This window comes from Kogia breviceps, chromosome 5 (genome assembly GCF_026419965.1).
Source record: "Kogia breviceps isolate mKogBre1 chromosome 5, mKogBre1 haplotype 1, whole genome shotgun sequence".
Lineage (NCBI taxonomy): Eukaryota > Metazoa > Chordata > Mammalia > Artiodactyla > Physeteridae > Kogia > Kogia breviceps.
The window spans coordinates 148,000,830-148,013,333 of NC_081314.1; the positions used below are offsets into that span (position 1 = coordinate 148,000,830).

General features: G+C 64.0%; 1 protein-coding gene across 5 annotated transcripts; it reads right to left on the reverse strand.

Annotated features, from left to right (window-relative positions):
* Window positions 1-1,587: 1,587 nt before the first annotated feature.
* CFAP410 (cilia and flagella associated protein 410) lies at window positions 1,588-12,023 on the reverse strand. 5 transcript variants are annotated; one of them, XM_059064822.2, is made up of 7 exons: window positions 11,838-12,002; window positions 10,365-10,383; window positions 8,963-9,009; window positions 6,222-6,451; window positions 5,079-5,250; window positions 4,150-4,240; window positions 1,588-2,056 (listed from the first exon to the last, which is right to left on the reverse strand). In XM_059064822.2, the coding sequence occupies exons 1-7, from the start codon at window positions 11,912-11,914 to the stop codon at window positions 1,925-1,927; spliced, it is 768 nt and encodes a 255-aa protein (XP_058920805.1). In that variant the 5' UTR covers window positions 11,915-12,002; the 3' UTR covers window positions 1,588-1,924. The 5 variants fall into 5 exon arrangements, with proteins under 5 accessions (XP_058920805.1, XP_058920804.1, XP_066891327.1 ...); XM_059064821.2 differs by having other exon boundaries at window positions 4,150-4,243; XM_067035226.1 differs by lacking the exon at window positions 10,365-10,383 and having other exon boundaries at window positions 11,825-12,023.
* Between the last annotated feature and the right edge of the window lie 481 nt (window positions 12,024-12,504).

A 12,504-nucleotide genomic window follows, 5' to 3' on the forward strand; every position in this document is an offset into this window, starting at 1 on the left:
GCTGCGGCCTGGCCCAGCGCCCCACGTCAGGTCAGGACCCAGACCTCGGCCTGTCCCGCCCCGAGTGTCGGACGCTGTGTGCAGCACGGGCTGCTGGCGCGGTGACCCAGTGGTGGGGTCCGAGACGCCGGGTGACCACCCTCGTTCCGGGGCAGCAGCTCCGCGGGGCGCACGCAGCGCGCCTGGCCCACCTCTGGCCGCACTGGGCAGCGCTTCAGACGAGCCATGTGTCCTCTTGGCTCTCAGCCCCCTCCTCCTTCAACGGGGGCCAACGGGACAAACACACAGGCTGTGATGCCAGCACCTGCTTTGCTCCGAAGCCCCACCTTCCGGGTTACCTGGGGCGGAGTTCAGAGCTGGGACCGTGACGCACCCATAAAGGCCAGCGGCCCGGATCCAGGCCAGGGGTGGGCGCGCTTTGTCCTCGGTCCAGCTTGAGGGCTTCGGACGGCACCGAGGGAGCAGGGGGCTGGGAGTGGCAGCCAGCGAGCTGACAGGAGGCTCTGACTAGGGGGGCAGCGAAGGTGGGACGCGGGGGGAGCTGAAGAGTCAAGGGGCTGAGGCGAGCAGCTCACCCCGACCGGGGTCCGAGTCGAGGGTCCCCGACTCAGGCGTACCAGATCGTGGGCCAGGGGAAGCGGGTGCGAGCCGTGCCTCGCGGGCGGGGACAGGGAGGGTGTTCACGTAACGTAAGCACACCCAGCTTGTTCTAGCCGGGGTGGGGCTTTACTGAGAACATCCAACGTCCCGTCAACACGAGAGAAGGCACGTGCACAGGCCGCGCCACGCGTCCTATCCTAGATGGCCCCGCGTGGCGAGTCCTCGCTTCCCGCGGCCGGACCTCACCCCCTGCCCTGGGAACTACAGGGGGGCCCTAAGGGAACCACCGCCGTCCCCGGGGCCTCCCACGAGGCCAGCGTAAGACGGTGGCACCCCGGGTGCAGCTTCCCCTTCCCGGAGCCCGCGGTCTTCCGGGCTGGTTTCCTGCACACGTTGTGGTCAGTCCCCCTTGGGTCTGTGCAGCCTTCGTGCAACCTGACACACCCTCGGCTCCCACAGGGACGTGGATGTTCCTGCCCCTACAGGACACCAGTCCCTGTCATTTCAAGCCCAGCAAGAAGGGACCTCCCCTGACGGCTCGAGGGGAACCCTCCCCTTGCACCGGGGACACCAGGAAGGACCCCAGGGCTGTGGAGTCACCGCAGCAAGGCCTGCAACTCTTCCCAAAGGAAGAGAACTTAAGACAGTTTCCAGAAGGCTGTCCCTTCCCACGCAGTTGCTTCAGGTCCCCAGACAGAAGCGGCAGGCCTGTCATCCAGGTCTTCTCACTTGGGCAGCACAGACCCTCTGTGTCGTGCGGGGCTCTCAAGAAGGGACACAAGTGCCCTGCAGACGAAACGGCCCTGGAGGTGGCAGGCAGCCCACCCCTAAGGCTGCCACCCCGTTCTGGAAGTCTCCTATGGTCAACAGAAATCCATCCCATGACAGTCAGACAACTGGCTGAGAAAACATGCGCGAGTGACTGCCCTTGCCTTTGCCAAGAATGTCAAGGCCGTGCCTGTCATTCAGAAAACATCTGCTTCCAGATCAGACTTTGGAAAAATATTTATTAGGGAGGATGGCTGCAAAGCCCACCTTCAGGAAGAGGCAAGTCGAGGTGGCCCTGCCACACAGGAGGGCATCTGGCTACGGCCCTTCACAGCAGAGGGCACAGGGGCAGGTCTGACCAGCCAGCCCCTCTTGCCCTGGCGTGGTGCCCGTCCACAGAGAAAGCTCAGCTTTCCTGGGTGGGCGAGGCTCCCTAAGGATGCAGCCCTGTGCACCAAGGCTCAGCCTGGGGTCGAGCAGAGGCTGCAGTTGAGAGCCCCACTCTCCCAGGTGCCCGGGAAGACGCCGGACTTCAGCTCGGGGTCCCCGCTGACAGTCACTCTGTGGCCTCCTGCAGCTCCTGCTTCCGCAGGGCCTGGAGCCGGCTGACCACGCGCTGGTGGACGGCCTCCAGCCCCTCGCTGTCCAGCTCCCGCAGCAGCAGGAGGATGGCGGTCAGGATATTGCTCTGGGGGCACAGAGAGCCACCGGGTGAGCACCGCGCCTGCGAGGCTGGGCCGCCCACGCCACCGCGCACGCGCACGTCGCGGGAGCGCAGCCTGCAGGAGGGCGGCCTTGCAGGCAACAGGCGGAGACTCGGACGGACGGAAGCCACCGTCGTGGCACGGGTGCGGCACTCACCGCCGGCAGGGACTTCCTACGAACCGACTTAACCTCCTGTTCACAGCCCTGAGGCCCAGAGAGGCCGGGCGGCAATGGAGCAGAGGCCAGAAGCAGGCTCTCAGCGACACGCACTCAAATGCACACGTGCTTAGTGTGTGATGCACCCGTGTCCACAGGGCTACACCTGGTTTCCATCTGCATTTGAGCAGGGAAACATGGCCATTTCTACTAGGAAAATTCTGGAAGGATTTTGCACAAGGAGGCCACTTGAGCCGATCCTTCTTGCGGAATGGCCTGAGGCACAGCTGCAAGCCAGAGCCTGCGGCCCGTGTGGACACGGGGACATCGCTCACAGGCTCACGCTTGGGGTGCTGACCCCCGGCTCTGCGATGCCCTAAGACCCCTGCTCCCCTCAAATCTCACCAGCCCTCCCCGTCTCCCCAGGTCTTCCTGGCCACCGGCACCTTGCGCTCAGAGGCTTGCGGGGGGCCTGATGTCCACAGGGACACCCAGCCTGGCCGGGACCCTCGGTGGCAGGGCCAGGGCCCTTCTGTCCTCTGCTTTCAGAGCAGGGGTCCTGTTTGGGCAGGTTTGATGGTCTTTCGTTTGCATTTATGGCAGGCGCGGAGTTGTACCAGTGTCTTCAATCCCTGGTCCACTCTGCGCTGCAGAGGCCCTGGAGTGGGACTGAGGGTGGGGGGAGCTTCAGGCCTTAGCCCACCTGCCAGGCAGACCTGCCACTGGGGACGGTACATACCTCAGGCTCCTCCCCAAACATGTGGGAAGTGTGTGCAGGGACCCTGAGTGGCCCCACGCGGCCCCCTCACTGAGGAGAGTGTTACCACGAGGGGACAGTGACCTGCCGGGATGGGGCAGGGCGGGGGAGACTAGCCACAGGCCAAATGAGCGCTGCCTAGGTCGGCCTTCAGCCTGTGGTCACGTCCGTCCTCAGCGCTGGGGGCTGGCACTTCCGAGGACGGGGCCTCCGTCCACCCACCTCCGCGCCTCCCGTGACTTTGCGCACCCAGCGAGTGGTCGCCGCGTGGATGAGCGAGGCCCCGCCCGCGGCTTCAGGCAGCTCACACTGTGCTGCCCCCTCGTGACGCCACGGGGAGCCCACAGCACCTGGCAGCTGCGGTCAGGCCGAGCCAGGGGCTGGAGCAGGCGCTGGGGGGTCACGGGCCTCCCCACAGACCCCGGTTCAGACAGCTCCCCTTCCCACGTGAGCCGGTGGCGAGGTTCCCTCTGGGCTGAGCTGACTGGTGAGCCATCGCCCTGCCAATGACCGGCTCGGGGAACTGACAGCGAGCCTGCCGCGGGGCAGGGGGCAGGCGGGGAGGACGTCGCACCGGTAAGAGGACACACGGCAAGAAACGGCCCCCCCCTTCTGCCGGCCGCGAGCCCGGAGCAGGGCATCCCCGTGAGCGCGGGACGAACCCAAGCACAAGCCAGAGTGGCACGAGAGGACTTGGAGGGACCCGGGTCTCCACTGATGTCACTCAACTGCCCACGTGACGTACTTATCGTTCAGCCAACAAGCTGTGATCCTTACAGGGATGCCTGTGGAGCCGTGGGGCCTGCCGCCTGGTCACTGCACAGGGACACCGCTGCCGCCCTGGCCAGGAGGGCCCCTGCTTCTAACTGCACGCGGGAGGCCTCTCCCCAGGCAGCAACCTTCCCGCTCCCAGACGGCCCTCGGCCCAGCCCTGGGAGTGGGGGGACCCCCGCTGCGCACTCGGGCACCCGATCCTCCGTCTGCCGCGCCCAACCAGCTGAGATGTAGACGCAGACTCTGGACCCAGATGGTCGGCTTCCCACCCTCCAGGGCCTGGCTTCGCACATCCCTGTGGTGTCTCCAGCCCCTGTCCCCCGACCCCCAGCCCCCAATCTCCACATTCCGGGGCCACCTCCGGCCAGAGCAGCCTCCGTCACACTCACCCTGTTCTTGCGACTGCTTGTGGCCGCCCTCGGCGAGAAGGAAGGGAACTGGTCCCGGGAAGGGCGCTTCAGGCCGAGCTGCCCCTGGATGCTGCTGGTGGGGGCGGGTGGGGGGAGGACAGCGGCGCGTGAGGCCCGAGGGGCACGGCGCCCCGCCCGCACTGTTCACACAACATCTGTGGGCCCAGTGCCTCGGGGCACAGCGAGAAGAGGCTCCTCAAAGTGGACCTCACCCCGTACGCAGGGAAAGCCCCACTGCAGGACTCTGCTTCTGGGGGGGCAGGAGCAGTGGACGGGGGGGGCGGGGCAGCTCTACTTCTCTGACCCCTGGGGCACCTCTGTGCTCCTGGAGCTCCCATCAGGGCCGGGGGCTGGGGCACGAGCACAAATGCTGCACGAGCCCTGGACAAAGAGCAAAAGCCACGGGCCCTCCCTCTCCCGCTGCAGGACAGTAAGGCGCGTGGGCCTCGTCTGCAAGCGGACGCCCGGCCTGGGGCCCCGCTGCGAACAACGGTCTCCACCACGTTCCCCAAGTCCAGTTTCTGCCCACAAACGTCTATGACGATCATTCAATTGAGGTGCCCTGTGGGTCAGGGAGGGCTCTCCCTCAGTCCACACCCCCACCCCCATCCCCGGGGCTCCTGAGGCTGCACAGAGGCTCGGCCGGGCATGGCCATGGCCACGAGGCTTCCCTCCTGCCCGGGGGGCCCTGCACGCCCACTAGCCCACCGCCCCAAGTCCACCACTCCCTGCGGACGGCTGGTCCCGCACTCGCACGAGCTCCCTGCCCTGGGCCTTCTCTTGGCCACGTGGCTGACCCCAGGCTGGGGGCCCCTGAGAGCCAGCCCAGAAACAAACACCCGCACCCCCCCTCCAGCCCCAGAGTCGCGGCTGCGCGCGGGAGGACCGGGCAGGCCCGCGGGCCACACCTGGTCTCCTCCTCGCCGAGGCTCAGCGGGTCCCGTGGCATCTCGGCGGCGGCGTCCTCGGCGCTCAGGGTGTAGGACAGCTCGGGCGGGCCATCCCCTGAGTCCTCTCTGCTGGGGGCCGTGACCTCCTCTCCCTCCACCAGTGCTCGGGACACCTCCTCCTCCGTCACAGCTTGGGAGGGGGAGGGGGAGGGGGCAAAAGCATCAGTGGCCTCACCGCAAGCGAGCCCCACGAGCCGTCGCCCGGCCGGCCCCTCGGCGCTCAGCACGGTCTGCTTTGGAGACGAGGCGGCCGTCTGTCCCACCCCGACGGCCAGCACCCGGGGGCAGGGCTGGGTCCCCGACCACTGCACCCCGCCCTGGAGGTGCTGGAGACACGACAGAGGGCCAGTGACCGCTTGTGAATCTGAATTTCAGCATTTGCCAAAAGCAGACAAATACTCATAAAAAACCCTAAATTAAGACAGGTTTTTAAAAGGAAGAGACTACACTATATTTCTTCTATTTCACTCACACATGACAGTTATCTGAAGTTTATTTATATTAAAATCGTTCACCTAGGAGAAAGTAATCGTGGACATAAGGGTCAGGAACCACCCCAGAGAACGCCAGGGGATTCACAGGAAGAAGGCCCGGCCCTGGACACGAGCTGGAAGCCCAGCGGTGGGAGCAGGAAGGGCCCACACACATCGCCGCGTGGGTGCCGGAGGAGATGCGGGTTGAGACGGCAGGAAGGCGCCCCCCCACCCCCCACGCCACCCCTCCAACAGCGAGGCAACCCGGGGTGGGAGGGGTCAAGGAGCGACGGAGCGCCCTCACCTGCATCACCACCTTGGGACCCTGTCGACCAGCAGTGACGCTGCCCGGCCACCCAGACCGTCACGTGCTCCCGGGGCAGGTGGATGAGCATTTGGAGCAGAGGGTACTTGGCAGGACAGAAAGGAGAAGCAGCAACTCAGCGCTTCGGTGGCGGGACAGAGAAACAACTGGGCGGGTTCAGCTGAGGCCCTGCGCTCCGCGAGGGGCCGCGCCGGGCGGCAGGCGGCACGACCTGGGGCACCCCGGGGACGCCGGCCTCCCCGGCACTTGCGGGAGGGCGGGGGTGGGGCCTGCTCGCGCGCGGCCCGGCCTGCGGGCACCTACCCTGGTTGTCCAGCTTCTGCAGGTGAGGCAGGTTGCGCAGGACGGTCATGCGGTAGCGGTGCGGGCAGACGCCGCAGCACGGGTTCTCCGCCAGCCACAGCACGCGCAGGCACGGGAGGCCCTTCAGGTAGAAGAGCTCCGCCAGACTGGGGATGCGGTTCCCGCGCAGGTAGAGCTCGCTCAGCTGCCGGCAGCGGCTCACGGGCTCCAGGGTGGAGATGCTGTTGACGCTGCAGGGAGATGGCCGTCAGCGCCCGCCGGGGCCCCCCCGCCCCACGGAGACGAGAGCACTGCTGGGCCAGTGCCCACCTGCCCTCGCCTTAGAAGGAGGTCAGACCCTGCCGTGGCTGGTCGAGTGCAAGGGAGGGCCCAGGCCCTGGGAGCAGGGGAAGCTCCTCCAGCTGAAGGTGGGGGCGGCAGCCCCCGCTCTGTCGAGGCCGCGAGGAGTCAACCCTGGGGTAGGAGGTCTCAGCCCCCCTGCAGGGCAGGAGACTGCGGCCTCCCCGGGACACACCAAGCCCAAAGCTGGCAGCGGCCAGGAAAACCCACGATGTGACCAAGAACCGAGCGCTGAACTTCCAGACCCCGGGTTCACAAAAGAAACAGCTACGGGTTTAAATTATGAGTGAACCAGAGACCTGCAGGTTTGAGCTGACGGAACGGGATCACGCCCTGCACACCCAGTCGGACCAGCTGGCTGAGATCGAGGGGTCAGCGAGCATATCCTCATGCCCGGAGCCCCAGGCCGCAGGGGACCCTGCCCGACACGCCAGACCGGCCTAGACCACGCTTGGCTGGACGCTGCATTTGTGCCGGGCAGGCTGCCCCAACTCCTGGGCCCCACCCGACACTCACTTGTCAACGTGGCCGCTGGTGTGCTCGGCGCCACCTGGCCCGGCAGCCGGGACGAGGCTGACGCCATCGCAGCACGAGCGCACCCAGGCTCGGGAATGCTCACCATCAGGGAGGCTGCGCAGGCCGTGGGGTGACGCGAGAACTTCACCCTGCAGTGGCCCGGGGTCCCCTCCTCGCCCACTGGGCTAAGGCTGCCGTTGCTACAGACCGAATGTGTCCCCCAGATTCGGATGTTGAGATCCTGACCCCCAGGGCAGTGGTGTTAGGTGAGGCCCCCATGAGCGGGGTCAGTGCCCTTATAAAAGGGACCCCACAGAGCTCTCCACCCTTCTGCCAGGTGAGGACACAGGGCGAAGACGCCGTCTGTGAGCCAAGAGGCAGCCCCTCACTAGACCCTGATCTCGGGCTTGTGGCCTCAGAACGGTGAGGAATGAGTGTCTGTAAAATCCCACTAGAGCAGCCAGAGTGGACTAAGCCTTCCTGCCCATGGGCACCGAGACCAAAGCCAGACGAAGTCATCTCACAGGACGGCCAACCCGCATCCAAGCAGCAGTCCCCACACTGTGGGGGTCCCACCAGTTCAAGCGGCCAGACATCCAGGCGACAGCCCTGGGCCCTGTCCTCCCCCGGCTGCGGCGGCGAGAACCCCTGCTGCACGACGAGGGGGCCTTCGGCTCGGAGGCCCAGCAACTTGCCCCAGATTCCTGACAGCGCTCGGCAGCGATGGGGTTAAGCCCGCAGCCCGCTGCAAGTTTCCTGCTATTTTTGGGTAATGGAAGTATATACATTTGTTTGTCAGGTAAGGCCTTCTGGGGTGTAGGCTCAAACCCCAGCTTCGCTGATAATCGCACCAGGTAAGTGACAGTGACGGCTGGCGCTGCACGTGCTGGCCCTCCGTGTGCCCCGCTGCACCCGCCCCTCCTCGCCTCCACCCCACCCCTCCCCGGGGCCGCCGCTGCCTTCACGCCCATCTGACGGGCCTTACGGCCAGGGAAGCCGAGGCGCACAGGCCCGAGCTGGGCCCCGGGTGGGAGACGACCGGGCCCGGGCCCGCTCCTTCCTTCACTCCTTCATCCCGCAAGAAGGTGCCGGCCTGAGCCCGTCGGGTCGGGGCTGGGGATGCGTGAGCACAAGGTGGGCGGCACGGCACCCACCAGGTGACCTCGGAAGGCGCAAAGGAGGCCGAGCAGAGGGCCTACGGCCCCACACGCAGGGCGAGTCCTGCGGCCTTCTGAGCTGCCAAACAGGGAGTCTGCCTTCCTTGCAGGGCTTAAATCTCCCTGAGGTGTAAGGTGCGGGGACCTGCAGAAAGCACCCACCCCGGCATCTGGCAGGGTCAGCTCCCTCCCGGGCCCAGAGCGCACAGGACAGAGCTCAGGGCTGGAGGGCGCGCCTCCCTCCCGGACACTGCAAACTCCCCAGGCGCCTGGAGCCCCAAAGGCAGTATTTGGTTCTTTCAAGGTTTCCTTTGTTCAACCACTTAATGATTCTGGAAGAGGTCAACTATTACCAAGGACAGATCGTGTGATGCAGGGAAGCTGGCAGAGCTCCGGGCAGTGACGGAACCAGGAGGGCAGAAAAGGCTGGCGCCCTGGGGCAGACGTGGTCACACTGGGGCGGCTGCTCACCATTAGGAGGGCAGCACCCACTGACCCCAGGACGGGCAGGGCGAGCTCAGGGGGAGGCCCGGGTGCCCTCCAGGAAGCGAGGCGGAGCTGCAGAGCAGCCAGGCCCTCGTCCTGCCTGGACCTGGCCTGCAGCAGCGGCCCTCCCAGACCTTGGTTGGGAATTCTCAGGTTATCTAAGGGCCTGCAGGGGGGACCTGAACATTCTCCTCCTCTTCCAGCCCCGGTGACTTAAGAGTGGGGTGGGCCGGCATTTAGTACCTGAGGGTGATCACTTCCAGGCTGGGCATTTCCCGGCATATAGAGATCTAGGAAGGAAAAGAATGTGATTTTGCAAAAGTCGCTGGGCACTGGCCCTGTGACGTCACCCCTCTCCAGCAGCCAAGAGAACCAAGTCGGAGCTGCACTCCACCCCAGGCCAAGGGCCTAAGCAGAGGAGCCTCCCTCGCCCCAGGAGCATGCAGGGCTCTGCAGCCCAGACGTCCCCTCTACCTGATGGAGAAACGGGCACCCTCTCCACAACTTTAAACAGCATCATTACTACCAAATGCTGCCAGCCCTCGAGGCGGAGCATTCCTAATTTTAGATGCCCTCAATGGACATCAGTAAGGGGAGCTGAATGGACAGAGGACCTTTCTTCTTGCTGCCCCTGACATCCCGGGAAAGGACAGAAGCCGCTTCTGGCCAACAGAGCTGCGCCAATAGGGGAGACAGGCCTGAAGGTGGATCTCAGACCATCTTAACGCCGACTCAGTGGAAGAGACCAGCGCGGCTCAGGATGGCCCATGCCGGCTCCCTGACCTGTAAGGCTGATGGACGGTGAGGCCCCAAATATCCGTGTGCCCGCCAGACACCACGCACGGGGCCAGGTGGCGTCCCTGACACCAACAAGCGCACTGTCTGGTCAGAACGCTTCACATTTGCAGGGGATCTGTTTTCCGTTGCAGTGGTGTTTTGCTTCGTTTGTTTTTGCTGCTGAATGGGACGCACTTCAGCTACAGAATGAGGCGGAAGCGGCTCTTCTGGACAGCCCTGACAGCATTTCCAACTTTGTTTCTCAGAACAGGTATGGTTCAAGGTACAAAACAGAAGGCAGTAAGAGCCCGCTGACTAGCGCACACACTGTGTACGAGCTGGAGACATTCATCCCAGAAACGGGTGGGCGGGGGCAGAAACCTATTCGTGGACATAGAGCTCCGCCCAGCGGCCCAGCTTCGCGCTCTGCCCCCACCCAGGCCCCATTTCTTCCTGCCATGGGAGTCGGGGTGAAGCTGGATCTGACCAAGGGGAGGAGCTGAAGTGAAGAAACTCCTCGCGGACGTGAAGTCCAGGAACCTGTACAAAGAAACCTCCGGCTGAGTGCCCTGCTCCTTAAAGCCAACCAAGCCGCTGGGGCTCTTCCCCGGGTGGGAGCAGGTCTGTGCCTTGGACCTGCCCGCCCCTCTGTGAGGCCTGCCTTCCACCTGCAGGAGAATGTGTGCAGGAACATCACAGTGCACTCGGGTCCTACAGAACTTTGTTTTCATGAGTGGTTCTGCCTTACAAACACTGCTCAAGGAACAAAGTACTGGTCGGCCGCCTGGATCGAAAGGGAGCGGTCTGTCAATTTAAGCAGCCTCTTGAGGACCAGGGAGTGTCTGGAGCTGATCAGCATGATACTTACATCAGTGAGGCGGCTGCCCCTGGGGAGAGAAAAAGACGTGCGCACTTTTATTTTGTTAAAGTTGAATTTAAAACATTAAAAACAAAAATTAATGACAAAACGTCCACAACCTTTAAGAGTCTGTGATTTTAACGACAAAGTAAAAGAAAGCTTTCCCAGATAACTGACAAAGGTGCCCCAAATCGTTTCCTGGTTGATTTTGGACAAAACTATTTGATGCTGGTGGGCTCCTCCGCAGACGAAGGCACGGCAGAGGTTGCCCCATTTGAAGGACACAAAGATTTACTCATTCTCGAGGCTGTTGCACTGAGGGATAATTCCCTCACTAATGTGCATAAACAAGGGAGTCTTTGTAAGGGCCAAGTTCAAAGGCTAAACATGCGACTGATGAAACACACTTCAGAAAGCCTGGAATAGGGCTGTTGTGCCTCCCTGCTTAGGGGAAGAAGGACCGCCCCATGCAGAACAAAGGCACACATTATTGAAAACAATGACATGGATGCCGTGGCCAAAATACCAGATGAGCAGCGCAGAGAGAAAGGCTTTTAATGAACAGGCGGAGCTCACTGCAGTCAATCTGCCCGACACCAGTGGGAGGACGGTCTACGTCTGGCGGAGCGCCACCTGAACTGTCCAGTGTACAGGGCGCGTGGAGCCGTGCTCTGAACCCCCAGTGAACGTGTGCGGACCTTTCTGGAGTTTCAGACGTACTTCTGGTCCTACCTCGGCTCAGCTAGGCCTGGCTGCCCTGCCTTTGAGCCTGCACCTGTATCCCTTCCTGTCACCTCCCGGACAGGAAGTCCCCCGGGGACAACCCCTCTCCGCAACCCGCCCCCCAGGGCTCAATTACAAAAATGTTTACTGAAGCATCACTTTGGAGTCTCAGTTTCCTTTCTTTCCCCTAGCAAGGGTGTCAAACACCTTGATCTCCCACCTTATCAACAGGCCTGGCTCCCGGGGACTGCTGACAATGTCAGAAATGCGACCTGTCCACAGAGGGAAACGTCTGCCCACTAAAGCTACCTAGAAGCCCAAGAGGCAGTCTTTAAGGTAATTCCAATTGTTTCCAGCAAGGAGGGCAGCTTTGGAGCTGTATGTGAAATACCACTGCTCAGGAGGAGTGAAAATTCTGAAACGATCTTTCCCCAAAAGCCCCCTGAGCTTATGGCATCACCTCCCAGAGGCTGTGAGCCCCTGGGACCGGGCAGACCAGCCTGGACAGGGGCCAGGAAGGTGAGGCCAGAGGTGCCCCCCTCCACCCCGAACCCCTCTGCATCCTCCGCAGGCCCTTCCCGGTCCAGCCCCAGAGCAGAGGGAGCGAGCTGGGGTTCCCGCTCCAGGGCCGAGGTGCTGGGCAGGGGCCTCCGTTCCTAGACGGCTCTTCCCAGCCCTGTCCCAGGGAGGGAGTCCCGGGAAGGGGCTGCCAGGCAGCGGGGAGGACACGCGGGGACGGCCCCGGCCTCTGGGCCTCACCAGCAGTTGAGCTTCCGCACGCTGTGCAGCTCCGAGGCCTTGGCCCGGGACAGGACCATCTTCCGCGTCAGCTTCATGACGGCGGGACGCCCAGACCCCTCACCCCGGCCCAGCTCTCAAACCGCCAGCTACCACGGAGGCCGCCCGCCGGGCCGCGGCGCTTCTCCAAGGGGCGGGGCCCGCGTCGTCAGGGGCGGGTGCTGAGAGCCCATTGGCCGGCAGCGAGGGGGCGGGCCGGCGCGAGCGCAGTGGCTTCCGCATTGGCTCCGCCTCGCCCGCTCCGCTCCTCCCCTGGCACCGCGCGCTCGGTTCTGCGCATGCGCATTGTGGGGACGCCCGGCTCTGACGTGATTCTGGCGCGGCTCTGGCGCGACTCTGGCGCGATTCTGAGGCGACAGGGTTGGAGACTGCAGCCAGCTGCGGGGCGCCGGTCGGGTTCCGAATCCCAACCCCCGGACCCCAGCCCCCTCCCCGATCCCCGAACCCTGGACACCAACCCCGGGCCCCAGTCCCAGCCCTGAGTCCCAAATCCCGAACCCCAGCCACTGGCCCCAGCCCCCGCCCCGAACCCCAACCCCGGGCCCCAGTCCCAGCCCCGAGTCCCGTGCATTAGAAGTGATGGTCTCGTAACTGCCCTGAATTAGAAAGATTTAAAGTGTTGAGAGGA

Coding starts and splice junctions, on each gene's coding strand:
- CFAP410 (XM_067035224.1), bottom strand. CDS start 11,914: ATGAAGCTGACGCGGAAGATGGTCCTGTCCCGGGCCAAGGCCTCGGAG. Junction 5,251..6,221: donor GCAGAAGCTGGACAACCAGG/GTAGGTGCCCGC, acceptor CCCCCTCCCAAG/CTGTGACGGAGGAGGAGGTG. Junction 4,241..5,078: donor CTCGGCGAGGAGGAGACCAG/GTGTGGCCCGCG, acceptor CCCCACCAGCAG/CATCCAGGGGCAGCTCGGCC.